Here is a 26160-nt window from a genome sequence, read left to right on the forward strand (position 1 = left end):
GCTTTGCTAATGTTGTTCCCGAGATCAGAAAAATCAGAAGAATATTAAGAATTGGGGTTGTTACTTATAGATATGACTGTTTAAAATCAGAATTCCCCAACATGCTGGGTATTAATGCTTGAGCACAGTGTTCAGGACAGAGAAAAGGAGAGACAGCATTGCAGAAGGACAAATAAATTTTGTGCATGTCAAAATACAGGTAAAAGGCCTGTAAGAAAGAATTTTATGCCTGATTTCTTCACAGGTGACTTTGTTGCTTGACTAGATATTTATTTTAGGTACGTGTTTTAGGAGGGACACTTTAACATGGGTAGCTTTAGTTTAGTGATTTTGTAGGTGCTAGAGCTTAATACTGCAGCTTGATTGTTCTTTTAGAACATTTTATATTTAATTTAAAAACCTAGTAATTGGAAGAAAGAGTGTTTTGGCATAAAACCTTCTTTCTCAAGCCCCAAAACACAAATGAGATACTGATCAAAACACACATACTTCTAGGAGCTTAAGTTGGTAGCTTGAAATAATTACCCTAATTTATTGAAATAATCCTATTAAGGTAGTAATCAGTTTTATTTGTGTATCACAGCTCAGTCCCACCTACAGCCTTTGAAGAAGGAGTCATTTGAATTTATGCACCATGATTTTTTGTGATAATTTTCCCACCTGAGTACAAAACTTGGTGTGACAGATTGAGTTAAAGAGGCATCAAAGCAGAAGGAAAATTAAAAATTTCTAAATCAATGTTTTATTAATAATCTGTAAAGAAGGCATATAGGAAAGTGTCCTTTCAGTGTGTCTGTGAAATAAGTGCCTTCTGCATGTCAGGTTGAATATAATACCTGAAGGAGATGAGAAATTTATGTAGTCAATACATTTAAATTCATTTTTCTTTTCCAAAATAAAAAGAAGTAATGATCTTCACTCCAGGCAAATAGCGTCTAGAGTCAGACACAAATAAATACATAAATAAATAAATAAATAATTACTTAAACAAATGAAGTTGTTAATGTTTTCCTTTCAGACACATAACACCTAGGAAGATAATAACACCTTTCTGCTGGAAAATTTGGCTTCATTAATTGCAGACTCTGGAGCTGCTCTATTTCTGATATTCATAACTATCTCTGATACTATTCAAGACTAGTTAAGGAAATTCTCTGTGTTTTAATATTGGTATCACATGCTGTTTTAATACTTGTAAAACACTTCTTCCTTTAGGAGGATAATTAAAAGTATTTGTTTAATTGTATCGATAATAAATCAACCTGGAAAACTCAAAAAGGAGTATAAGAAATTCTCTTTTGTGACAGAATAAATTACTGTTATTAATGCTTTTGAGTTACAAAAGGATGTATTATGAGCTTTACAACCTTTAGTTTTTGAAAACTCTCTCTGAATAGTCATAGCATACTACCACTGTAACTGGTTTCATACTTGTTCAGCAGTTCTCTTGTAATTCAAGAAATAAACTTTCTGCTATCGTCTGTAGTCTGTTTTCATCAGAAATCATTTGATCAGCCTATTCTATTATAATTTTCATACTCCTCTGTGATATGCTACTCTAATATTTCAGATTGTGAAAAGTGCATTAACTATATGAACGCATTTCCAGTGTTTCTTTGTGTTGTCAGTTAAGTGTGCATGAGATCAGGGTTGATCTGCATTGGTCTCTCTGAGCTAATTTATCTATAGTCTTCAATGTGATCACTGAGTCTCCATTAAGTTTGGTCTCATGTAGTGTGTGAATATGACTTTTGTCAACCTCATCTTTTCTCTTTAAATTCTTAAGTTGTTATCAGTGACATTCATTGTCATGTTTCGCTTTGTTTTTTTGTTCACATCCTGTTTGCTGAACATTGTGTGGCAGTCTGGTAGTCTCAGTTCTTGTAGTCTGTTCTTTGGAGCCCTTGTATTTGCTTCACTAAGGGTCCTCGTTACAGCATTGATCCTTCCTTGGCACTATTCTCACTCCACAAACACAGGCACAGAAGTGAGACCTTTCATTTTCAGGTCCCAGACAAAGCCTTCGAATAAGCCAACTGTCATGATAGCAACCGCTTACCGGTCAACTCGGTTTCATTCGTTCCCCACTCTCGTTACCGTATCAGCAGCGGTTCCTCTGCTCTGACGTGAGTCTTTCCCTCTGGAATACTTTAATTGCTGCTCCCCTTCTGTGTATTTTCAGAGCTTACGACTCCATGGAAGCTCAGAATCTCTTGATTATGAATTAATCTCATTTCTATTCACATTAAGAAAAAAACTGGCAGAGAATTTTATTGAAACAAAGTTTCAGTGTTTGTTTGGCAAAGAAGATGCTGCAGGTTGTGTCAAATATGTTTTCATAATAGCATATGTGTTTCTGCCCATACCACTGGTGTTACAATGATCCTGGTTGCACAGGGCTGCGGCCATCATTTAAAAAACTTCGTCCATAGGCTGAAAAATTGATCATGCCTGATTTCCTTTGAATTTTTGTCCTCATTCTTCTTCCAGTGATCATCCCAGCTCTGTCTGAAATCCCTCTGACACCCACGTGTCCTGCACTGTGACAAGTTCTTGGCTGTTGGCAGTTACTGAGCAGAGTATTTAATAGCTGTCATCTTGCCTTGCCCTCAGATTAGGTCCTTCTCCTCTTTTCAGCTGCTGATCTTCACGTAGCAATTTAACTATCCTTGAGATCTCTGTTCTTCTTTCTAAATTAAATTGAAGTCAGTGGGGAAATTCAAGAGTGACCTGGGGGGAGCAGGAAAGGCAGTCAGCTCGGGTAGGTTTCCTTTGCATAGACATAGGCGGCCCATGCCATTTTAGATACCCTCTGCCTCTGACTGTTGTTTGGGAAGGCTGCAGATCTCCTGTAAGTCTCGTATGAAATTTTCTACGCCTGTGGTATCTCAGATGCCCTAAGATGTTCTTTAAGTGACATCAACTACCTGCCTTTAGGCATCTGAATCCTACCCACAAAGAGGTGGCATGTTTGTATAAAACTGCATTCCTTAGGAAACCAGCCAATGACTGGAGCATCCGTAGGACTGTAAATTGTGGTGGGCAGACATCATGGAGAAAGAAATGCTAAAATTTAGGTCTGGGGTGTGGAGATTGTCTTCCCAGTTTTTCAAGATTTGCACTATACATCTGTAATGAATCAGATTACTCAAGGTAGAAGCCTTTCTCTGTCCATTGTGTATGTTAGTCCCTTAAACCTAGGGGAGCATCTGCTCCTTAATGCTTCTTTTCTCCTGCTTGTTGTTTTCTAATGTTTTACTTTAGTAACTTGTGCATCCTGTAAAGGCTTAATTCATTATTACATGAAAGAAACAGTTAATGAGTTTCAGTGGGTGGTATATATTACTGTTTTTATTAAAACTTGTGAAGAATATGTTCTGCGTAATGGAAGATGTATACAAACATGGTTTCCCAATGGTTGTTAATCTGGAATTTCTTTGCAGTGGTTTGGTGACCTTGTGACTCCAGTTTGGTGGGAGGATGTGTGGTTGAAAGAAGGTTTTGCTCACTATTTTGAATTCGTTGGGACAGACTACCTCTACCCAGGGTGGCACATGGTAAGTCAGTTTTTTATTCTGTTAATTTGGAGACTCCACAGAAAAGTTGCTGTGCTGCTATACTCCTGATTTTGTTACAGACAGGGACTGCTGAAAAACATCAAATGATGCATGCAAGTATCAGATGTCCAATGAAGCAAAATCACTAGGTGTGAAATAATTTGACAGCCTTCCAAAAGTGTAACCTCTAATTTATTACAAGAGAAATAAGGTCGTGTCTATCATAACCCAACATTAAAATAACTGCTGTCTCTCTGCTCAGAAACATTATGGATTAAAGCAGTTATGATTTAACGTGGGCTATTTCTGAAAATATTCAAATATTGAATTTTACCCACAAACACAAGGTAAATTGGAAAGAAGTTTTTGTCTAAACCATGCTGTAAAACTGACCATATTTTTTCCTACAGTATTCTGTGCTCTTCTCCCTAAGTTTACTCTTTTTATCTTCCTGCTTTATTTGGCCATCTAGCAGTATGTAGTAAGTTAACATGGGGTAAATGAGTTGATAATCTAGGTTCCAGTATGATTTCCAGCTGGACATGCTTTGTCAGCTGGTGTGCAAGTGCTGTAGCTCTCTGAGAGCAGACTGGGAAGGCCATGCTGGGGCGTTCTTTTGGAGTCCTTCTCTTATATCGTACCTAGTCAGGTCTCAGTTTATACCAACTGCTGTAGTCTAGAAGTATTGTAAGAAAAAGAAGAGACATGAGACCTCAGGACAAGGAAATTCTGTGTGAGACTATGTTGAGGGTTGCTGTATAGATTTTATTATCCTTTGGAGAAATTTTTCTGTTTGCTACCCTTTCGTGTTTACACATCTTCTAATTATGTAGCCAAATATGTTAGAAATACAGATTGCCTGATAGAGATTTGTTGTAGCTTCAATATTTTGCTTAAACTCTTGCATACTAGCTTCTGAAATGTTTTTTCCCATTTCTAGGTGATTTGTTGAGTATTCTTATGCCATTAACTTTTGCGTGTCATGAAGTGAAGATGCTATAATTATGAGTTAAAGCTAATTTTTAAAAATAGTTGTATACTTAGGTATGTGTCCTGTGAAGTTTGAATTCTTTGTAGTATTTTAATTTTTTCTTTCAGATGTTAATTTTGGTTTATAATTGCATTTTGAAAAGAAAAATAAATCTTTATCTGAACTGACATCTGTCTCGCATAGGTAGGCTTGTCGGGTTTACCTGGCTTTGGCTGTATTAAAACTCACTCTCTTCCATCTTTATGAAAAACATATCCTGAATTACAATGTAATGATTCTAATTATGAATGCGATTAAATCTGGCAGTCCTTTATGATTTTAGCACAGTGAAATGTCGTAGATGACAACATTTATACACTGAATTTTATCTTCAAATCATCAGTCATTTGTTCATCACATAATCAGTTTAACAAACCCAGAATAACTTTGCTTTAAAAGTCATTTGGAACATAGAATATTTGCTTGAGATTTCTGTGGAATGAATGTAATGTTCACTGTTATGCAAATGACATGCCCATCACGTGAAATCCTGGCGTCTTAGCAGAATACAGGCAAAACGAATGGGTTGAGCAAGGTATGACAGTTAAACTGGGAAATCAGACACATGCTGCATAAATTAGAATTAACTACAGTAACACTGCGGTGCCTGGAAAAATACTAATCTGTCAAGTTTTTCCTTAAATTAGAAAGAAGGTAGACATACACTTTTCATAAGGCTTTGGATATCATTGGCCATTTATATAAAAATAACCATACTGAAATGTTTAAACAATTAGAAAATCGGTGGCAAGATGGAACACTTGGTAAGTTAAACATTTAAACATGCTACATTTTTTTGCAGACTAGAGTAGAAATCAATACTGTGATGCTTAAGCCTTATTACAGAGATTGTTGGAAGAGGAAGCAAAAGTTACATTTACCTGAATTTGGCTTGCTGGATATTTTTGTTATCGGTATAAAGTGCATTTGCTGTTTAGATCATACTGACATTTGTGATCTTGAAAAAATAAAAAGTGAGCATTCATAAAAATAAAACCTGTTCCAAACACCTTTTTTTTTTTTTTTTCCAAAAGTGAAGGATACAGTATAAGTGTCATAAATCAGCTGCAAAACCAATAACTACAAACCTTACTTTCTGTAATGATGGTTAAACAGACCAATATTCCAGCATTCTGAGTGGTGTTTTGTCAGCAGTAATTCATACTTGTGAATAAAAATACAGAGGTGTTATGGTGTATGATACCACAGCTCTTTGCATCAGGAAAACAGAATAATATGCCAAAATTATCTTTCTGTCTAAAGGAAGTTCTTTCTCTTGTAGTTCTGAAATGTTACCCTTGAAAGTTTCATCAAGAAGCCCATGGGCTATAAGGTCAAAGTCATCTTATTTTTAGCTTATTAAAGATTTTTTGTCACATTTTATTTTGGATAAATGTAGAAGCAGAAGACTGGTAGTCAATTCCAGAAAAAGGACTTTTGTCTGGAAATGCAGCTTGGGCGATATGGATACATCTGAACCAAACAGATCTATCCACAGCTTCCTACCTAACTTGTTGGATGCTTATAGGCTACAGGCAAATAAGCGTTCACCATTAAAGCTCTGTAAGCCCCTAAAGTTTTGCTACTACTTGTCTGAAGATGTGTCTTTTTTGGCAGAGCCGAGTGTGTTTCACTGTCCATCTTATCTGGCATTCACAAACTTGGTATGTCTGAACCTGAGATTCTTAAGGACAGATATCCATTAGGCATGTTCACACCGTTATAGGTTAGACCGGCAGCACTGAGTTCTGCACAAAGCGGAGTGCCATGGGTTTTGTCTGAAACCTGTTTTCTGCCTTTTTTCTTCTTCTCTAAGTTCTTTAGCTTGCTTAAACATTTCTTCCTCCTCTGAGGATTTTGATTTTATCAGTTTTTCTTCTATTTTTTTAAGGCTTTTCTTTTACTGCAGGAAAGATGGAGGGATAATAATATAGACTGAAGTGCCACGGAGCTGTAACACTTTATTGTGGCTTCCAGCAGGTCTAGAATTTCTTGTCTTGTGGAGAAGGTGTTTACATACTTCATCAGGGTTGCATAATCTTAGTGAGAAAGGAAATCCAGTCCTTATTAAAACTTTACCATCCTTATTCCCTTGATCCTTTTATTAAAATTTTGGGTGCAGAACAGAATGAAGAGTCGTTCTGATGGAGGTGTCCATTATCCGCTGTAGTTAATATAAGATACATCATAACTCTCCTGAGGAAGTGGCTGAACTTTTGCTGGTTTTAAAACAGGAAGGTGAGCTTCCTGTGCTGAGATCCTTCATGGTTCCATCACTGGTGTTAATATACTTTTTAAAATGTAAGTTACTTCAAGTTCAAAGCTAAAAATTCTCATTTCCTTCCCTTGCCTAAAAAATAAGTCCCTATATGTTACCTTTTACCTCTTGAAGGTGAAGCTACCTCTGATTTTGCAGGAAATATGTCCCTACTATATAGTCATTAGGCATTTGCCATGGAAATTAATTCACCATTCTTCCCACTCCAGCCTCTTGCCTTGCCTATCCCCCAGATTAGGAGTTTTTTTAGAATTCTTATTCTGAAATGTCTAAAATTCTTATTTTTAAATCTCATTCTTCAACAACTGGGAAGTTTAAGCAATTTTTTTAATGTTGTCAGGATGGTTTCAAAAAGAAAGCTGGCTCTGCAGACTGTTCCCTAGAGAGATCAGAGAATTTCACTTGATCACGTGTACTCAAAGTAGTCGTCTGCATGTGAATTCCCTGGCTGTTGCTATTTTGTGACTTAGAGATGAGGTTTCTGTATCAGAGGCTGACCATGTAACTATTTGGTTGTCTCTCCAAGCCATCAAAAAGCAACAGCAATTGGATGTGAGTTTGTGAGCTGTAAGATCTTAACGGCTGATACAAAGTAATCTTACCTCTGTGGACGGTGGCCTCTGCTAGTTTTAGGATCAGAGAAAAGAGAAAATTACAGCAGAAAACTACATGCTGGTAATTTCCACTTCATAGCTCTGTCTTTTCTCATCTACCCTGCTCACCTTCCTCCTTCCAGATGCCTGTTTGCTACTGTGTGTTCTGTCTTCCTCTGTGCTTGTTTCTCTTGTTATCCTGAAGTCCTTTGTATGTGGCTTTGTAAAGGAAGGAATTCAACTGAGGCTTACAGATCCAGGAATTTATTGACAGATCTTTTGCCTCCTTATTTTCTGGTAGAAGGAACCATCACGTTTGTCCTTGAATGTCTCTGGTATTGGGGTAGGTTTTGAGGGCTATGACAGCAGGAATTACTGGCATGTAATTTTCCCTTTCATCCATCAAATGAGCGTCAAATACTTCAGCAGTCAGTACCTGGCTTGATGCTGAGAAAGCATTTCACAGAGCCCAGCTGCCTTCTCCCTTTTCTTTATTATATAAAAGTTAGCTTTGCTGACAACTTTATTGCCTGAATGAAGGTGTGGTACATCAGTGATAGCTTTGAATCCTCTGCCTTCTCTATCCATTGAAGCTCTGGGAGAAGATCTCCCACTTTCTTGTGTGATTACTACTTTTATAATGAAGGGTGGTCGTATTTGCCAGACATTTTATTAGTATTAAGCAATTGTGATTACAGTGTTTGGAGTAAACCCTTGTGTCTACGTGAAATGGCATCTTTAATCTTTCTTAAAGTGAACCGTGCTTCCTTCATTCTGTTAGGTTCCACAGCCTTTATGATCCTGCTGTTACTGCAGACAGCTGAAAATAATAATGAGGCTGCATGTCAACATTTCTGTTTTAAAAATACATGCTGCAAGAAATTACCTGTGCCTAAAGAAGTTAAAAGAAAACCATTTAACTGTACTTCATTATATTAAGTACATTGAACATTATGCAACATGCTGCCCGTGTTCTTGATAAATGATCTTAATTGCCTGTCTGTCTCATTGACTCGGTTGAAATAATAAAAGTGAAGATGGCCATTAGACACATGCATGTCTTTAATGTGCTTTGACTCAGATTGCCTCCCAAAGTGTTTGTTTCCACCTATAAAGTTTTTCTGGGCATTGCTTAACTCATAGAAACCCCAGAAAATCATTATAAGTTTTGAAGTAGACTTAAGACATAGGCTTTTTTGATTTATTTCATTATTATTTTGGCATTTCAGACCTGAGCTGTAGCCTGCTTGATCCTTCTAACCCAACATAAATATCACGCTGGCTCAGCATTGAGAGAGATTCAACCTCTCATTTTTTAAAACTACTTTCATCTCTTCTTTTATGGTTAAAGGGTCCCCATGCCAGCAGAAAGTAAGCCTTTAATTAATACCACATGGAGTGTTTTTCCCCCCAGTAACTGCTCAGTGAAGTCAGTCCTTGTATGATTTTCTGTTTTAACTTAACTATGGGGGAAGTGTTCAATGTAAAATTAACCAGAATCTCATGTATAATTGACTTTGGCAGGAAAAAAAGAGATATGTAAAGGTAAGCTGCAAGATCTTGTGGTCGCTAATTACTAGTCCTTTTAAAGTGCACCAGTTTAGAAATCCTTATACTAAATTTAGCTTATAACTAAGAAATTAAATTTCCATCTCCACATGGTCTTCCTTAACACAGTTTCTTTTTTTATGCTCTGGCAAGGTGGATTAATATATGGAATTCTTAAATTTAAGTAGTTACCTCTTAACATTTAGAGATCAGACATAAATGAATACCAACATTTAGATGAAACATTTATTCAAGAGAATAAGTACAGTTTTGGAGAATGTCAGTGTCTCAACTTTCTTCATGTCATTATCTGCTCATCTTGAGAGAGCAGTTAAAATGACATTATGAGGAGAGTTTTTGGGTCATGTGAGTTCAAATCTCCTGAGTTCAGGGTTTAGATGAAGCTTTGGTTTAGAAGAAACTTCAGTGAACTGGCTGAATTTCGCATAATTTTGAGTTAGTAACCACTTTGTCTTCAGTAAAAATGAGAAAGAAACTTTATGGCAACTTTTGCCTCAAGGTGAGGACTCACTGCAGAGTAGCCCTACTGAAACAAGAATACGTATTTCATAAGGAAGTAAAGTTGATATTGGAAGTTTGGTGGCAAAGCTGTAGCTGTGTATTTGAGGGCATCCTTACTGAAGGGCTCTGTTTCTCAAATTTTCAGCTGTACTGAATGTGCTGCTACTGTTTATTTGAAAGTTGGGGCAACGTGTAGTTACTTGGAGCACAAGCTGATAAGTAACTTTTGATGTGCCTGCAAAGCATCTTTGGTTCCTTCAGGACTTAGCTCACTGAATCTCATCACCTTCAGGTGGAAACAGAGTCGAGGTGTGCAAGATCTATCCAGCAAATGTCAGAGCACCCAAAAAGTATTCTCATTGATGGTGACCTCTGGCAGTTGTTGCTGGAAGTTGACTGAGTATACCAACCACATCTCAAAGCCACTTGTCATTTAAATATTATTTACTGTTTCTTGAATTGAGGTGAATTTCTGCTACAGATTCCCCCTGTGGAGTTTGAGTTAGAGGATAAACTTCATACTTTGTTGCCTAATATTTTAAAATGCTCTGGAGACAAACACATGAAGAGAGAGTGGATCTGTGTTCATGTGTTTGCTTAATGACTATTTCTGTGAAGACAGCTACATACAAGGTGACAAAACATGATCTTGGAGAGTGAAACTGGCCTTTTTTTTAAGTGCTGATGGTCAGTATGTGGTGTTTCCTTTTCTAATGCTCCCTTTTTTATACTGCATCCTCCCATTCTGTAGGCCTCCATTTAGTGTAATGGATGCGATGGACAACCAAGTCAAAGCTATACCTGAAAAACAGAGTGGTGAGAGGAAACAGTAGTTGAAATAGGTGGTGAAAGTGCTTAAAAACTCTGAATCAACTAACTACCCATCTGCTCGGTAACTTAAGCAGATGGTCATGAATATCTTGTTTGGCACTTCATTGAAAAGAAAATACGTACCCACTTCTCTTTCCTGATACTCAAAGCTATTGGTCTTCCTCAGCTGTGCACTCCTAGAACATCTATGTTGCTTTGTAACAACAAAAAAATTGTCAGTCAATGTGAACATTTCTCAAGCACGGGGGATGGGTATTTTGCAAGAACTTTGACTGAAAATGCGGAAAAGTGGTTTATGAAGGTAGACATGGAACTGTGACATATTCACAGCTGACAAATGTAGACTATGTTGCAGACCTTCAACGAACGATGCACATAACTGAAGCACACATGCAGAGTTATACGTTAAAAAAACAAACAAAAACAATCTATAAGCTGCTTAAGCTACTATAAAAAATTATTGTTAGGGAGAGAGAAAGAGAAAGAAACATTGCTTTCATTTGCAAGTATTCGGGAGACTTCCTATGCTGTGACAACTTAGGATTTATAAGCATGCAGACAGAAAGAACTTGCTTTTGGCCCCCAGTGGATCTTTGCTGGCCTTAAGGTATTTTATGGAACCTTAGGCTTCCTCATAGATGATATACGTAGATGATATACAATCTATCGTATTGTAACTGAACTGCTGGTAGTCTATATACTGGTGTTCTTCGATTGCTTTAAAAATTTGCCCCTTTTTCTTTTTCCTGAGGGTGCACTTTCCCTATAAACCCAACTGTTGTGTCTTGCAAATGCTTGTTTTGTCAGGCATGAGAGATCACTTATCTCCTTTGTATGCCTGATGGCTAGTAAAGCTTTATATTTTGGAGAAGATATTTCCAGCAAATTTGTCAGGAAAATCATTTGCAGATTTGCACATATATTATTAAGCTTTATTCATGCAGATTTCTCAGTCCATAAACTGTTTGAATGGCTGTCCCAGAACAAAGGCAATGCCTTTAATATTGAGGCCCTTGATCTCTGTTGTGTACTGATTTTCAGTTTTGGCTTTCATTATGCTGTTCCTTTTATTCTTCTGTTAGATGTTTTCAATTATTTTTTTTTTCATTTTAATTATTTTCCCTGGTATTTCATATTAATTTTTAGAAATTATTTTTATTTGACTACAAGTATTACATTATTGTCATGCTAACTTGTTCTCTTACATTATGCCTCAATATGATATTTTAAAATCACCAGCAGCAACCCCTTTCCATTGCATCATTGTTATCCTGTTATGCACAATAAATTTTTAATGGGTCTTGAAGGTACAGTCTTTTCTGACAAAAAATGTTATTTCATGATTTCTTTCTTTCCATTTTGAGGTAAACTAGTTGGAAGATGGGTATGCTGTTGGAGGTAAATACACAGAGTGACCACTACCTTTCCATGAACCTTCCTCCCTAGAACAAGGCGAAAATAAGCCAGTACCAGAAAGCTTTCTTGTGGTTAGTCAGTTTCTTAGTCCTGATTCTTTTTGCTATGGAATGATTAACACTACAGATCCACATTTGAAAATCTCCAGATTATTTCCATAATGTGGAAGAATTGCAATAGGTGGAAAATTTCTGACGCTGTGTCGTGGTTTAACTTGTAGCATTTGTGCTGTCGTGGTTTAACTTGTAGCATTTGTGCTGCTTTTACCCAAAGCAGTGAAATTTGAATTTTCATGATGGTTACATATTGAATAAGGAGGGGACAACACAGAGAAGGGGTAAGTCTTTCAGGACAACCTTGTACCAGACAGAGAAGATCTTATTTGTGAGGGTTAAAATAAGTCATTCCTATGAAGAGACAAGTACATGAATCTAGTGACCACAGGTGTTTGGGAAATAATCTGAAAATGTAAATCTTTGAGACATGTTTGTCCAATAACAGCACTTCAGTCCCTGCACCTGGAAGCATTCTGAAGAGTAAGAGGGAAAGAAACCAGAAATAATTGGCATGTCCTTTCTTCTGAACACTGGTCTGATCACCCAGGCTTTGACTATCCACAGTTTGAGGAAGGCTCTGGGGAGAGAAGATGAGGAGACAGGACTCCAAGTGGGCAGTAGGAAGGTAAGGAGCAGGGGAGCTTCCTGCTTGCCTTTAAAGAAAGGCAGAAATCTGAGTGGAAAGCACCTCTGTCCTTATTTCAGACTAGGCTTCTGCTGCTGTCATACCAGCTCCTGCTCAGAGCCCTGGCCCTGTGTTAGCGCTGCACAGCACTGCACTTACATGCAGCTACTTACACTTTCCAAGCAGAGCCTCAAGACTCACCTGAAGCCCTCTTTTCCTTACAGGCGGATCGGAGTCTTTGCCTTTTCTTTTGCAGTTGAACTCCCTCCAAGGAGGGTCATCTTGAACAGCATTTTGTCATTGTTTCATGTCTAGCTGCAAACCTGTCACCTACCATGTTGACAGCTCGCTGGCCTCATTAAATGCATTCCAAGATTGATTTTCTTCACAATTTCTGTGCTAGGTGTCTCTTTAGTCCTGTAGGTATCATGTTAAAACAGATCGATTCCACTGTACTGTGTAGGATAAAATAACCAGGGAATAGAAAGCCCCTCTTCCATCACTGTAAGCAGTTTGGTCACATGTGTTGGCCTTTCCCCCTTAATGTTCTGATAGGACTTTAATAGCTGAGGTAGTATTTCTTCAACATAATTTAAGGCAGTTTTAGTTTTGTTCTGCATTTCTGTTTCCTGTTTCCTCCTCAAGCTGCAGGCCCCCCGTCACCCAGCAAACTCCTCTCTCTTGTTCTCTCTGTGTCTCCCTGAAGTTGTGTTTGAGTCTCCTTTTGAAATCTGGTGTCAGAGGCTTTGTACTAAAGGGAAAAGGTGGGAATGTTTTGGAAATCCTTTTAGATCAATAAATTTAGCTTTATAGGTCAAAAGTCTTCTTAATTCTCACTAAAATGCAGGTTTCCATGTTTGGAGGCATACTAGGTAATCCCGTTGCGTCCCAGTGTGATGGTCTGCCATAAATGTCAAGGAAGACTTCAGCTATGGTAACTTGAATGAGCGATCATGAATGTAAAATGCTCCTTTTCAGCTCTTCAGGAGATAACCAAAGAAACAAAAACCAAAATGTAGCCTGTCCTTTTTATATCTTTTGCATTATTATAGCCTCACTTTGTTTCCTACATGCTGATTTTCTTGATTCCAGGTGCTGTATTTAAAGTATTAATCTGTGATGAATGAGTGCCCTTTTAATAACTCAATTCCAGGCGGTAACCATCCATTCCCACAGCTGTTTGCCAATTGTGATATCCAAACTTGAATCTGGGGACAGGTCCATACCTCTGTGTGTTCTTACCTATATATATTATTTACCATACATCCGATGAAACTGTGGCTGTGTTACTGACTAATAGAGAATGTGGGTGAGGTATAACCAAAGCATCTACAATCCTTTACACCTCAGGAGTTTTCCCCTGAGTAGGACTGTCATAATAATTGTTTCCCTACACCATTTTTTTCCCCATAAAAAAAGGGCAGTTACTATCTACGTATGCCTGAGAAAATTTGGAAATGAACAATAATGTGAACAAGACATTACTTTTCCCTTCACAAACCTTACCTCATGCAGCCAGCTGAGAACACTAAGAGTGTGTTGGGTAATTGGCTTTCCTGCATCCCGTGTTTTTAATTGCCTGAATATACAATTGGCTCAAGGTGCATTTCTTGTGCTCTAATGAATTTTAACATAAAGGTTTATTTCTAGGTGGATCAGCACTGGAAGAGCTTTTCAACTGTCTTAAAGTATAATTTAAATCAGCACATTGATACCAAAACCTTGCCACCCAAGAAATTAAACATGGAGTATATTATGTAATTGTGTGGTTATTTTATTTGAGGTCATCAGGGTGGCTTTTGAAAAAAATGCAGCATTCCCTAGAGTCTCTGTGTATTGTGGCACTAGGTTGACATTAATTCGGGAACAGTGGTGATTTAGATAAAGTTTGAGATATGTCATTTTGGGGTGAATAAAGCTTGTTTAAGCCTTCCATGATTTTTAACTCACTCTTTGCATTTATTTCTGATTTGAAAACACAAGTAAATGAAGCTCTTCTTTCCTGACACAGTCTTTTGGATTAGAGACATCTATATCAATGCAATATGAGGAGCTTTTAAGGCATGTAATTTCTCAGCTGAAAAAGTCCCATCTAGTCGCACTGTAGAAGTGATTGCAGCCCAGTTCATAGTGTATACGTAAACATTTAATTAATGTTGCTGCCAGAGTAAATATTTGGCAGTTTTGACATAAGTCTGCAGTCCGTATTTATAGAAGGAATAGAAACAAATCAGTATGTTGGACATTATTTGGGTTTGCCTCTGATGTAGCTGTGACTTTGACTATGCCATTTAACTTCTACATGCAGCTATTGTCCTGCTTGTAAAGAGGAATAATTATGGTTTCCTTCAGGTGGAAGTTACAAAGTTTGTAAAGCATACAAGTTCTTGAGGAGAAAGGATTTCTATACCAGAGCTATGAAAGGCAGCGTGGCATCTGCTGTGACACTGCTATGGGCTCTGTTTATTTTCCTGTCCCACACTGACCTGCTGTGTGAACTTGGCACTGAGGGCCAAGTGACTTAAACTTCACTAAATAAAGCAGTAGTAATTGTGTTTACCCATCTCTGTCAAAAGTTTTGTCCCTCCATATGCAATGAACTCGACAACTTGTAGCATGCATGTGTTTTTGTTATTGAAGACTATGCCATTTTGCCTCTTTCCCCACCCCTTGTAACTGAACAAATAGTCATAATCAGAATCGCAGTCTGCACCTACAGATACATTTTCATTCATTTAGTAGTCCTTAATTTCAGTCAGTTTCATTGCAGCAAAAAACCTCAGGTCAGAATCTCTTCCCTGTACCAGTTCAAGATTGTAGGAGGTCATGGTGGCTTACATTCAGACCAGAGGGTCTGATTTTAGTCAACTGTCATATTTATTAGTCAGCTGCCTCTGATAACTGTGCATCATTTCTGTATTGTTGTTAATGTGTATTTGTCTGCGACACTACTGCATATGCTGTATTTCAGGAAAAGCAGAGATTTCTGACAGATGTCCTACATGAAGTGATGCTGCTGGATGGTTTGGCCAGTTCACATCCAGTATCCCAGGAGGTGCAGCAAGCCACAGACATTGACAGGGTGTTTGACTGGATTGCCTATAAAAAGGTGAGATGAATTAAACCTATGTATATATATATAGAGAGAGATATGTCAGTAACTATTAGAAGGTTGTCTGTAAACCAAATACCATTGTAAAAATATGTACACTTACAATGCCTTTCCCACTTACTAGTTGGAAAACTTGTAATTTTTGTGGAATATATTTAGAATATACTATAGTGATTTTAGCCAATTACATTCAACATTATCCAGTGTTATTAAATGTTATAAATAAACTTGGGAGGCTGTCAGAATCCAGCCAAGAAGATTTGCGGTTTTTTATTACTGTTTATTGTGTGGCAGTGTCTGAATTGTGTTAGATGCTTTAAAAAGCAGAAGGATGTGTGGTCTTTGCCCTATTGAAACTCTCTGGAAAACTTGTCAAGTGCTGAAGTTAAATATCAAGTGTTTTCTGTTTTTATTGTGCCTGAGATTTTTTCTGTCAGCTAATTAAAACTCTGAAGTCATTGCTGAACAGTGAGAGTGGAGGAACTGCCTTCTGGGCTGGTGAAGGAATATGTATTAAATTCAGGGAATTTCAAATTGCATTTCAATGCATGGAGAGCCTTTTGGCCAGCTTTGATGCTGAATAGCATCTGTGCCAGAGTGAGAAGGCTGCGCACTTCCACCTTCTCCATCATATGACTAGTCTTGCTGTTAGCATATGACCCAAAAGCTAGTGGTTTCCATTGTACCACATGATTATTCTGCTACGTGGTATGACATGTAATATTGTGCCTTACTGTCATGACCCAATGCTCTTGATATGTGATGCAAAGGCTGCTGCCTGCAGCCTTCTGCTGTGAAGACTGTACTGGAGCTCTCTGCTGACCATGCAGTTTTTGACTATCACCTTTGCATTTGATATTTTTTTCTTCTGGATCATTAGCTGCCTAACATCAGGCTGTAACAAGACAGCAGCAGCATAGCACTGACTGGCCTACCAAGCCTCCAGTTTATCCAGTGCTCATTCTGGGCTAAAAAAGATGTGTGTCCTCTCTTACAGTCATCAGCAGTAACTTCGACTTCATCCTCTTCCATGAAAGAATCTTACGCCTTTAAGGATGGGCAAATGAGAGGGTGTGTGTATATGTCGATGTAATAGGTATAGGTTGTAATATGCAAACACAAAATACTTAGGAAATTATTTTAAAATGCTGGAGTTGCTCAAGAGCCCAAGGAATGTTTTCAGAAATCCCTTAGCTGGCTTTGAAAACATCACTCTTGGTCAATTAAGCTGTATTAGCCAGCAGCTTTGAGCATACTGAAATATTCTCGTTGTTTAAGTGTTTCCGTCATGTTTACTGGTGATAGCTGAACCTTGGTAGGTTCAGAGGCTTATCTCACATCAGTATCTTAATATTTCAAGCTAATTATTTTTTCTAATTAATATGATAATAATAATAATTACATCACACAGGAAACTGTAATCCTTAACACTTTTTGTTTTATGTACACTTAGCAAACATTTGATTTGTAATTGAAAAATAATTTTCATTTACATTGAAATGACAGATAGGACAGTAGTATGCCCCTATATTCTGTTAGCTATTTTATGCAGGCTAATAGGATCACTCTGTTTTCTGTGCAGATTAGAGTACAATCTCTGTCTTGGATCTGTCCATTTAAAGGTTGCTTTTTCAGTATAACAGTGGCCACACTCAGTGGATAGGGCAGCGTCTCCACTCAGCTTCTGTGCTGGCCACCTCTCCTGAACCCTAGGCGACGCTGAGTGTGCTCATACCAGGGCCTGATCCTGTAAATTTTGAAGCCAGTTACCAGATCTAGCAAACTATTTCGAGGAATGGCAATGGAAGAACTTACACACCTTCATAGATGAGGAGATTAAAAGACCCACTGTTTTACCCATGAAGTCTTTACTTTCCTGCCTGTTTGTCTGCTACTCTCTGTAGCCATTCATCCTTTTGTTTTAGATACAATATCTAATAAGAAGAAACTTTTCCCACTGACTTTATAGCAGCTTTTTTCACTGTTTCTGTACCTTTGTCCAGACACCTGACACTGCTTCCTTCTGAGGATAAATTAGAGCAAATTTAACATGTTGTAGATCTTATGCTGTTTCATTCCTATGTAACCTTGTATGCATGGACAGCTTGCACTTAAAATCAACCAGGGAAACAAGCTCGTTTATTAGATAGCTAGAACATTTGTCTATCCTTCTAGCCTCCTAGTGTCTGCCTATATAAATACTGTGATGAGTGGTATGTCAATAAAATCCAAACTGTAAAATTATACTGAAGGCTTTTAGCTGGTCAGCTGTGTGCTCAAGTACTTTCAGGTGCTTCAAAGCCCTCACACAATGAGCCCTGCTGGAGGGATATTGTTGCTGGTGTTTCTGGGATGACTTTTTAGTTTTTTGCTGACTGATTTTTTAAATTACAGTTAAGTAATTTAAAATTAAATTTAAAATTACAATTAAGTAATTACTCGGATTTTTTTCTGTTGACTCTAATAAACATTGGATCAGGACCATTAGTGAGGACTTTTCTACTGTCTTAAATAAGATGTTCATTTTTAAACAGTCTAACACTATTCCCAGTATCTTTTCCTTACTTGTTGGTATGGTTTGGTTTTTTTCCATTCTCTTTTAATTATTTTTTTAAATGTCCATTTTGTATCTCTGGGACCTTGGATTGTCTATGTATTCTCTTTTCTCCTTTCATGATTTTCTACATGATATTGAAATGATGAAACTTTGTACCATCTAATTTTTGTTCAATGAAATGACAGTCATAGAATGTCATTGTCATTTCATTGTCTTTACTGTCATCAATATGACATAAATCCATTAGACACCATTAAAGTGCCCATCTCTGCTGGACACTCAGGTGTCATTTTAGAGATGTGCCTCTTTCTCTTGCTCTGCACTTTAGAGATGACCATTGAAACTGTGCTGTTTAAATGCCTTGGAGCTGAATATATTTTTTATTTCCATTTTCTTGTCCTGGGTGATTGTACATGTTAAAAAATCTCATGACATTAAACCCCTGAAGAATGGCATTCAGGTAATCCCACAAGCAGAGTGAAAGAGGCGCTACAGCCTGGCAGCACACAATTTTTTTCCAGTTACGCTCTTGAGGGTAATGTTTGCCTCTTTCAAAAGCCTCATACTAGTCATTCTTCAGACAGAAGCATGTCATCCTCCACTAGGGCCACAAATATGTAGAGAAAATTAAGAAGTCGTGATAGTTCATTAATAAACCAAACTGGTAGATGATTCAAGGCTCTCAAGTTGCATCAGGGTGGATATGTCTTCCTAGTGCAGCTGGAAGTGAGATAGTGTCCTCCCACAATGATGGGAAAAGTGGTTATATCCCAAGTGCAGTAGGAAGTATAAGCTGTTGAACACAAGAGTGGATCTGAGAATTGTTAAATCAAAGTAAAAAGTGTGGCAGCCTTTCCACACCAGAAATCACTGACAGCAGGAATCATAGCCCTGGAGAGCTGCATCAACAGAGGAGGAGAGAGCGCAGCAAGAATAACATGAGGAGCAACAGTCAGCAAGGAATGTCTGACTGTAATAAAATGGAGAAACAAGACAGCTGCATTTCAGAGGGAGCAGCCAGACCCAGAGCGGTGGCATGAGGGAGAGAGATCCCAGACAGAACTAAAGGAGTCACTGCCCTAGGTGAGCAGTCACAGCCAGATATGAGAAAGGATGAAAAGGCACCAAGGGCACTGTAGAGAGCCAGATAATATCTGAAGTAATTTCAGTCAGCCTGCTGCATGCTTTGAAGCATGCTGGTTGAAGATTCTGGCAGCAAACAGAGCAGGCAAGACCAGTATGACGGAGCGTAGCTATAAAAGTACCCTCAGTAAGGATATGTTTTGGCAAGTGACAAACACTGATCAGGATGAGGAAGAAGATGGCTGGAATATGGAAGAATATTCCTTTTTTTGTTCTGCCTGTAAGCGAAATTAACCTCAGCAATGAGATCAGTTACTGAGCCTGGCTTTGTAATGCAAACAATTCATTATTCCCTAGACCTTTGTATGTATGATTTCCTGTTCCTTTTTATCTTTTTGCCATTTCTTTAAAAATGCTTTTTCCTGCTTTCTGTGTCAAGTGATGGAAGAAAGATGTATTTCTAATAGTAATAAAAGGAGACCGTGCTCCCTGCCTCCCCTCAAAGGCAGTGTTCTATGTTAGGAAATCTGTTCAGCTAAAGATTTGCACAAAGAGAACTGCTCAGCTTCATGTATGTTGCAATAACAGTTCTGGCAAAGAAAAAATTAAGAAATTGAAAGCAGTGGCTTGCTCTCCCTTTTGAGTGTAATTGTCTTTGAAAATTTACAGCACAACATGTTCTGCAAGAATATGGAAGAACAGGAGAGCTAACTGCAGTCATTGGAAAGGCTCTCTGAAAACTTTGTGCTTCTTACTTCTGTTTCTTTAGGCACTGAGAAGGATATTGACGCTATCATATAAAAACCAAACCAAACCCCAAAACATGTATTCTGCCTAGTAACCCCAGGATGAATATCAGTGCGACGTCCACTCAGTTCATGAGTGCAATGAAATTGTGACAATGTGCGTCTGTGAAATGACCAAAGGAAAGTGAGAGCAGCTCATTAAAAGTGAAAGACATACTAGAGAAATACTTATAAATGGTAAAATATAGTAAAATAGGTTTTATTTTTAATTATTCGCTGAACTAAATCAATAAGATAAGATGGTATCCAGCTAGTTAAAAGTCTTACAATATAATACAGTTTGCTTTACAACCCACTCCCTTACTGCAGTGTAAAGGGAGAGCTTTTTGTTCTCCCTGACTCGATTAGCTGTGATGTTGCCTGTGCATACCATTAAGTCCTGGGTGCCCTTTTGCGTGATGCTGGTTTCTGTTCCATGATTTACGAGTGCAGCAGGTCAGTGCCCATATTGCAGAAGATGCTTTCAGGAGCCATTTGTTTGTAATGCATTTTAACAGAGGAAGTATCTTGTAATGAAAAGAATTGCTTTCTGTATAGATAAAAAGGTTGTATGTTGATACTGCTTCCAATGTGAAAGCTGTTGAAACTCAAAGTCTGTGTGAATCCTTTAAGTCCAAGTTCAGAGCAGCCCCAAGAACGCCTGACTTAAAGTATGGAGGCTGTTCCACTTCAGCCCCTGCGTACTAGTGCATAAAACTAGGCAGGTGCTTCAGGATGCTTAAAACACCTCCCTTAAGGCATCTGAGCACCTTCCTGACTCAAAAAACTCCTGTCATTAACCTCTTAATCTGTTTAGCGTATGCTGTGATAGTATTTTCTGAAGAAGAAACGTGGGAACCACTGTGTATGATATATAAACAGCAACACACCTACAGTGCTTCAGGAGCATTATGTTTCCCACACTGGGGAGAACTGTATGAGTTTGACTGGAAGTGATAAAAATGGAGCACAAATATTAATAAAAGCATTTGATTTTAAAATAGAGCTTGTTAGACTAGATTACTTAGTCAAGATAGAGCATTTGGGAAGATGCAACCTGTTGTGGTACGACTGTCTTCTGCCTGTTCCCTGCCAAAAGGCAGCTGCAAATGGCAGCTCACAAGGGCTGGAGGAGGCGATCAAAGAAGAAATGGCAACGGTGGCTCCAGACACGGTGTCCTGTCAGCATTTCTCCCTGACAGGAAGTAGAAGGAACGGAACACTGCATCTGTGCCTCATGTTTCCATGGCTTAAAGTAAAGTGTTCATAAGTGTGTGCATGGAGTTACCAGCCGGTGCACCAGTTGCTGAAATGCACTTGCCTTTTCTGCTTCTCTGGCTATACTTTGTGATATTTTTTTTTATACTTTGTCATTTTTAGCAAAGGGCAGAGCAGAAAGTAGCTTTGTAAGCCTTTACAGGTAGTTTCTGTATTCTGCCAGAAGGAGTCCAAAAACCAGTGATGCCCGAGTAAAGGCAAGGAATGCGTTTTGCTGGCAGACATCCTCGTTCAGATCACTGAAATGAGCAATGATTTCAATTGTTAGAGCAACTCGGAACGAATTGTAAGAATCCAAAAATAAACTGGAGGTAGTGAAATAGAGCTAAAGGAAACCACCTGACATAAAAATATGATCAATGTTTTGATCAAAATGTGGTCCTGCAGGCCCTCTGTGCAGGAGGGAACTGTCTGGAACAACCTCTGCCGTACTGTTTTCTTGTTGTTGGCTTTTTTTAAAGGTATGCTTAAGTACTGGATAATTTCTGAAGCTTAATAGAGGTATTAAAAGAGAGAAAGTAGAGTAGTGTGTTTAATTAAAGTTAGTTGCAAATCCATCTTAGGCAAATGGTTTGAGATTCTTATGTGGTATTTAGTGAACTAAAAGTAATCTTAATTTGCATGCTTCATGGAAACAAACTTGGTCAATGGAGAATCACCATGAATTCTGAGTTTTATTTTACTTAATTTGCTTTTGGATTCTCTGTGGAGCTGGTTGGTAAAATGGTGATGCATCTCCTCTTTGAAGTGAAGTAACTGTGACCATGTAAACACTTCAGCAAATGTTCATCATAAAAAGGATAATCTTTGTTTGTTACTCCTAATGGAAAACAGATTTGTGGAGCCCATTTTGTTATTGCAAGGGATTCTTAATACAGTGGTTTTAAAGATGCACTAGTTTATTTGCTACTTAAATTCTGATGATGGCCTGTCTGTGTAAATAATGCCATCAACCTCTCGTGTTTGTCCATCCTTGAAGATTTCCTCGTACGAGTAGTTAATGAAAACGTATAATGTGCTTTTGTCCTTGTCAGTGGTGTCAGAACATGTAAGAGAGATTTTGGTGGTAAGGCTAAATAAAACTCCTGTTGTAAATGGAGTCCCAATAGCATTTTGTGTAGGTGACATAGTGTTTTATTGTTCAAGGAAAATAATGTGGCAGTATTCACCTGAAGAACATGATTACTTATGGTCATTTACCCCTGAATTTTGTTCTTTGTGTCATGTTCCTAAAATTTGCAACAGAATTTATGTCTAAGATAAACATTTCACCAAAGCTTATCTTACCATCTCACCATTTTGGTATTATCCAGCCCTAGAACAGCTGTGTGTGTTAGAATAGAAAATGATTATGATTTCCCAGTGAAAAGCTCTCCTTGAATGTAATGTTGGTTTTTCAGTGATGTTTTAGCATCAGATAAATGGCCTTTCCATCTATAAGAACAACATAAGATGCCTTTATGCATCTTTGATGATTTAGCACACTACATTACATGTTTATAGGTATATTTGCTGATTTTAAAAAATATTGGCTCATCCACACTGTAAATAAAATTTTTAACATCTTGTAAGTTTAATTTATTTATTAAAATATATCCTGGTTTTATTGCGGAGTATCAACAGCACATTAACTTGTGGGTGTGCAGTGCTTGATAAGCAAATATCAATTGGAAATTCTGTACTATTTAAAAAGTAAAGAAGATAAATTAAATGTGGGGTTTTTTTCCTAGTCTGTACTGTTAAAATCAAGTAGGGATAGTTTTTCTGGGTCTTTGTAATGAATGTAGTCCCTTACTTTTTAACAATTTATTACTGGGTGCAGGGAAGCCAATCAGACTCAAATTCAGCTGAGTACATAGTTACTTGCTTAATTTTATGTGTGTAAGCTGTGGAATTAAAGTGGGCTGCTTACATGCTTAAGGTACTTAAGTGTGTCACTAAATGATGGCCTGAACGAAGACCTTCAGGATTAGGCTGATACTGTCACGTTTTGTACTAGTGCACTGCGTAGTCTGCATATATCTATCTCCTTACTTACTTCTTACAGCTTTTACATGGGTTTTCCAAAGGGAAAGCCTCTAGGAATGATTTGAACATCTTACATTTCTGCCACAGGGAGGAAATCATAGCCACATGTTTACTCATTTAAACAAATACGTTCTGTTATCCTAATCAAATAAGGAAGTATTCACAGTCATCAAATTCACATGCATTAAGCTTCATTTTTCTTATAGTATTTGGAGGTGCCATTGGAGAATACAGAAAATAGCTAAGCTGGTGTATTACAGTGCTCAGTTTCTGAAAATGAAAGGGGGATTTAGCGCTGGGTGACTCATGATACAGTCTAATTAATTTCCTGAAAAGAATTTCTCGGTGAGTACTTCTGCAGTTCCCAGAGATGAGATATTTTGGATAGAGGCAGCTGAAGAATTCCAGAGAAGGCTTTGCAATTATCTCTGCTCTTACAGCTCGATAGAAGGACTTTAGCAGAAGTCTCTCAGGAGCCTGCCGCAGTACTGTGCTGTAACTGATGGCATGAACGAGACACTCTTGTTCCACAACTGTCAGGGTAAGGCTGCATACCTTGAAAGACGGTTCAGATGACAGAAGTAGGAAGGTAAAATACATTTCAGCGTGACCTTCTGAGTAGGAGCTGAGGAATGGTTGGACTTCTCCCCTTGGGGAAAAAGGAAAAAAGCAAGAGTGTACAGTGACTGTGTTTGCTTAAGGAAGTGCGGTGTAAATGCAACACCTGGATTTGAAAGTGCTTGCCCAGCTTTCAGTTGTTCTTACAGGGGAGCTAAGAGATGTCCATTAATTTGCATAATGCCACACCAGTCACTCGGCAGATATTACAGCCAGGCTTCCCTCATGTCTTGGTCCTCCTCTTTAATGTGCCGAGCGTTACAATTCAGTTAATTCAGCGCACTACATGTAGTGTAACACAGCAGCTCAGTTGACCAAATTTATAAGTAATTTATTTACACATTTATATGCTATTCTGTGTGTGACTTGGTCAAAACACATTTTTTGTGTTAAATTTCTCCAGGATTTGACAGATTTAATTTTGGGGTTTAATTTTATGTAAGAGTTCTTTTTAAAGAGTCACATTTTTGCTGCATGTTTGATGTACATTGTTCTTTCACGTTGATTCATGCTGTGTTTTTCCCAATAAGCTAAATTTCATGGGGCATCCAGCTGTGGTTGCTTAGTACCAACAAAGAATGATTGTTTTGGAAAACGTGACTTGGATATTACTTGTTGGCTAGTGTTCACATTACAAAAATAATGTGCAAATATGCATTCTTTGTATAAGTGCCTGGTAAGATGCTCTTCTAATATTGGAAATGAACTTAGAATCACAGAATTATCTAAGATTTTGAGAAATAAATAATAATGTATGAATTCAGGAACTTTGAACTGAAATGAAAATATACTCATTTACTTAACCCATTTGATTATGGATATGCTTAGGCTTCTGTTTGACAGAGTACTGTAAAAATATGTTCAACATTTTAAAGAAAAATACCCAACCTCTTTACTGCTTTTATTACATTTGCAGTTCTGAAAATATCTTTCTTCAGCATGTTTCATGAAGAATAGGTACATTTCAGCCATTATTCAAAACATATTAGCCAAAATTTGGAAGTTTTTGTGTGATCTTAAGTGATCCTGCTAAGGTACTTCATGCCTGACTTGGATGTATATAGTGGGTATGGCTCTGGCTTTCTGGGTGAGGGGCCATGTCATGGCCAAAGCGTAAAAGGGGGACTTTTCATTTTTTTTCATTTTTTGCTATATTTTCAATAATATAGCAAAGTGCAATGGATTATTTGTATTGGACTTCCCTGCTGAAGAATGGGTTCATTCCCATGCTCAGTGTATTCTTTGTAATGGGTAGGTTGCAGGAACTACCAATTTGAGGTAGGTGTATGGAAACACTAACTAAAAAAGCTGAATTAGCTGTTAGGAAGTTTGCAGAGCTGGGTGGTATCCGTCTGCACCTTCTGAAGGTGGAGCTGCAGGACTTCTGGCAATGGGACGTAGGCCATCCTTACAGATGGCCACTGTGCCAGAGAATTGCTGGAGTAACGTAAGGAAGGGGCTCCAGAGGAAGTCCTGGGAGCTGCAGGCGGGTGAGTTTGATTGACTTCCTTCTCCAGTGAGGTGGGGACTCTAGGATATAAAGAGTGAAATAACTGAGCACATGGATAAGTACATTGGCCTTGCCTGGGCATAACTGCTGCAAAGGGAGATTCTGTCTCACTAACCAGCTGGAGTTCCTGGGGGGAGTCAGTAGACACTGGATTTTAAAAAAATTTTGACAAGGCACCTCACCTATAGCTCAGGGTAAATAGTTTAAGGAGGGAACTGTTTAACGTGTGTGTAATGTGACTGATCAAAAAAAAGAATACTAGTATACATCAGGTATGTATTAGTAGCCATCAAACTTTGTATATTGATTCTCATCTTAAATCAGGAGCTCTTTATGAAAGTATGTGAGTGCCTGTATGTGGTCTGAGCCTTGTTTTAATCAAATAAGATAGTGATTATAAGAAATCATTATTGCCAATAATAGCTCTAACAATAATATGAATGAAATCTAGTTATTGAGGTAATTGAGGTGGAGGACAGAGTACCTCACATCTCCCTCAGGTAGAAAGTAACCCTAATCTTGAATCGCAGGGGTACCAGCATACACAACAATAACTGTAGGCCTCCTGTCTGTGGCCTGTTGTATTTGAAAAACAAATGGTGCTATTACATATTAATCAAGACTGATTTTGAAATAACTACTGTACAATAGAAGAATGTTAATTAATCACCTGTATTCATTGTTGGGTTTGTTGTTTTTTTTTAATGAGAGAAGGAGAAACAAAATGGATGGT

At 37.9% G+C, this 26160-nt stretch overlaps 1 protein-coding gene across 1 annotated transcript in view; it reads left to right on the forward strand.

The window, feature by feature from the left end:
* The window catches only part of TRHDE (thyrotropin releasing hormone degrading enzyme), a 211980-nt gene that overhangs the window by 84360 nt on the left and 101460 nt on the right, over window positions 1–26160 (forward strand). The window contains exons 5-6 of the mRNA XM_040596694.1: window positions 3444–3557; window positions 15428–15565. Coding sequence (XP_040452628.1) covers window positions 3444–3557; window positions 15428–15565 — 252 coding nt within the window. The remainder of the gene's footprint in view (window positions 1–3443; window positions 3558–15427; window positions 15566–26160) is intronic.

The sequence above is a fragment of the Falco naumanni genome, chromosome 5 (assembly GCF_017639655.2).
Source record: "Falco naumanni isolate bFalNau1 chromosome 5, bFalNau1.pat, whole genome shotgun sequence".
Lineage (NCBI taxonomy): Eukaryota > Metazoa > Chordata > Aves > Falconiformes > Falconidae > Falco > Falco naumanni.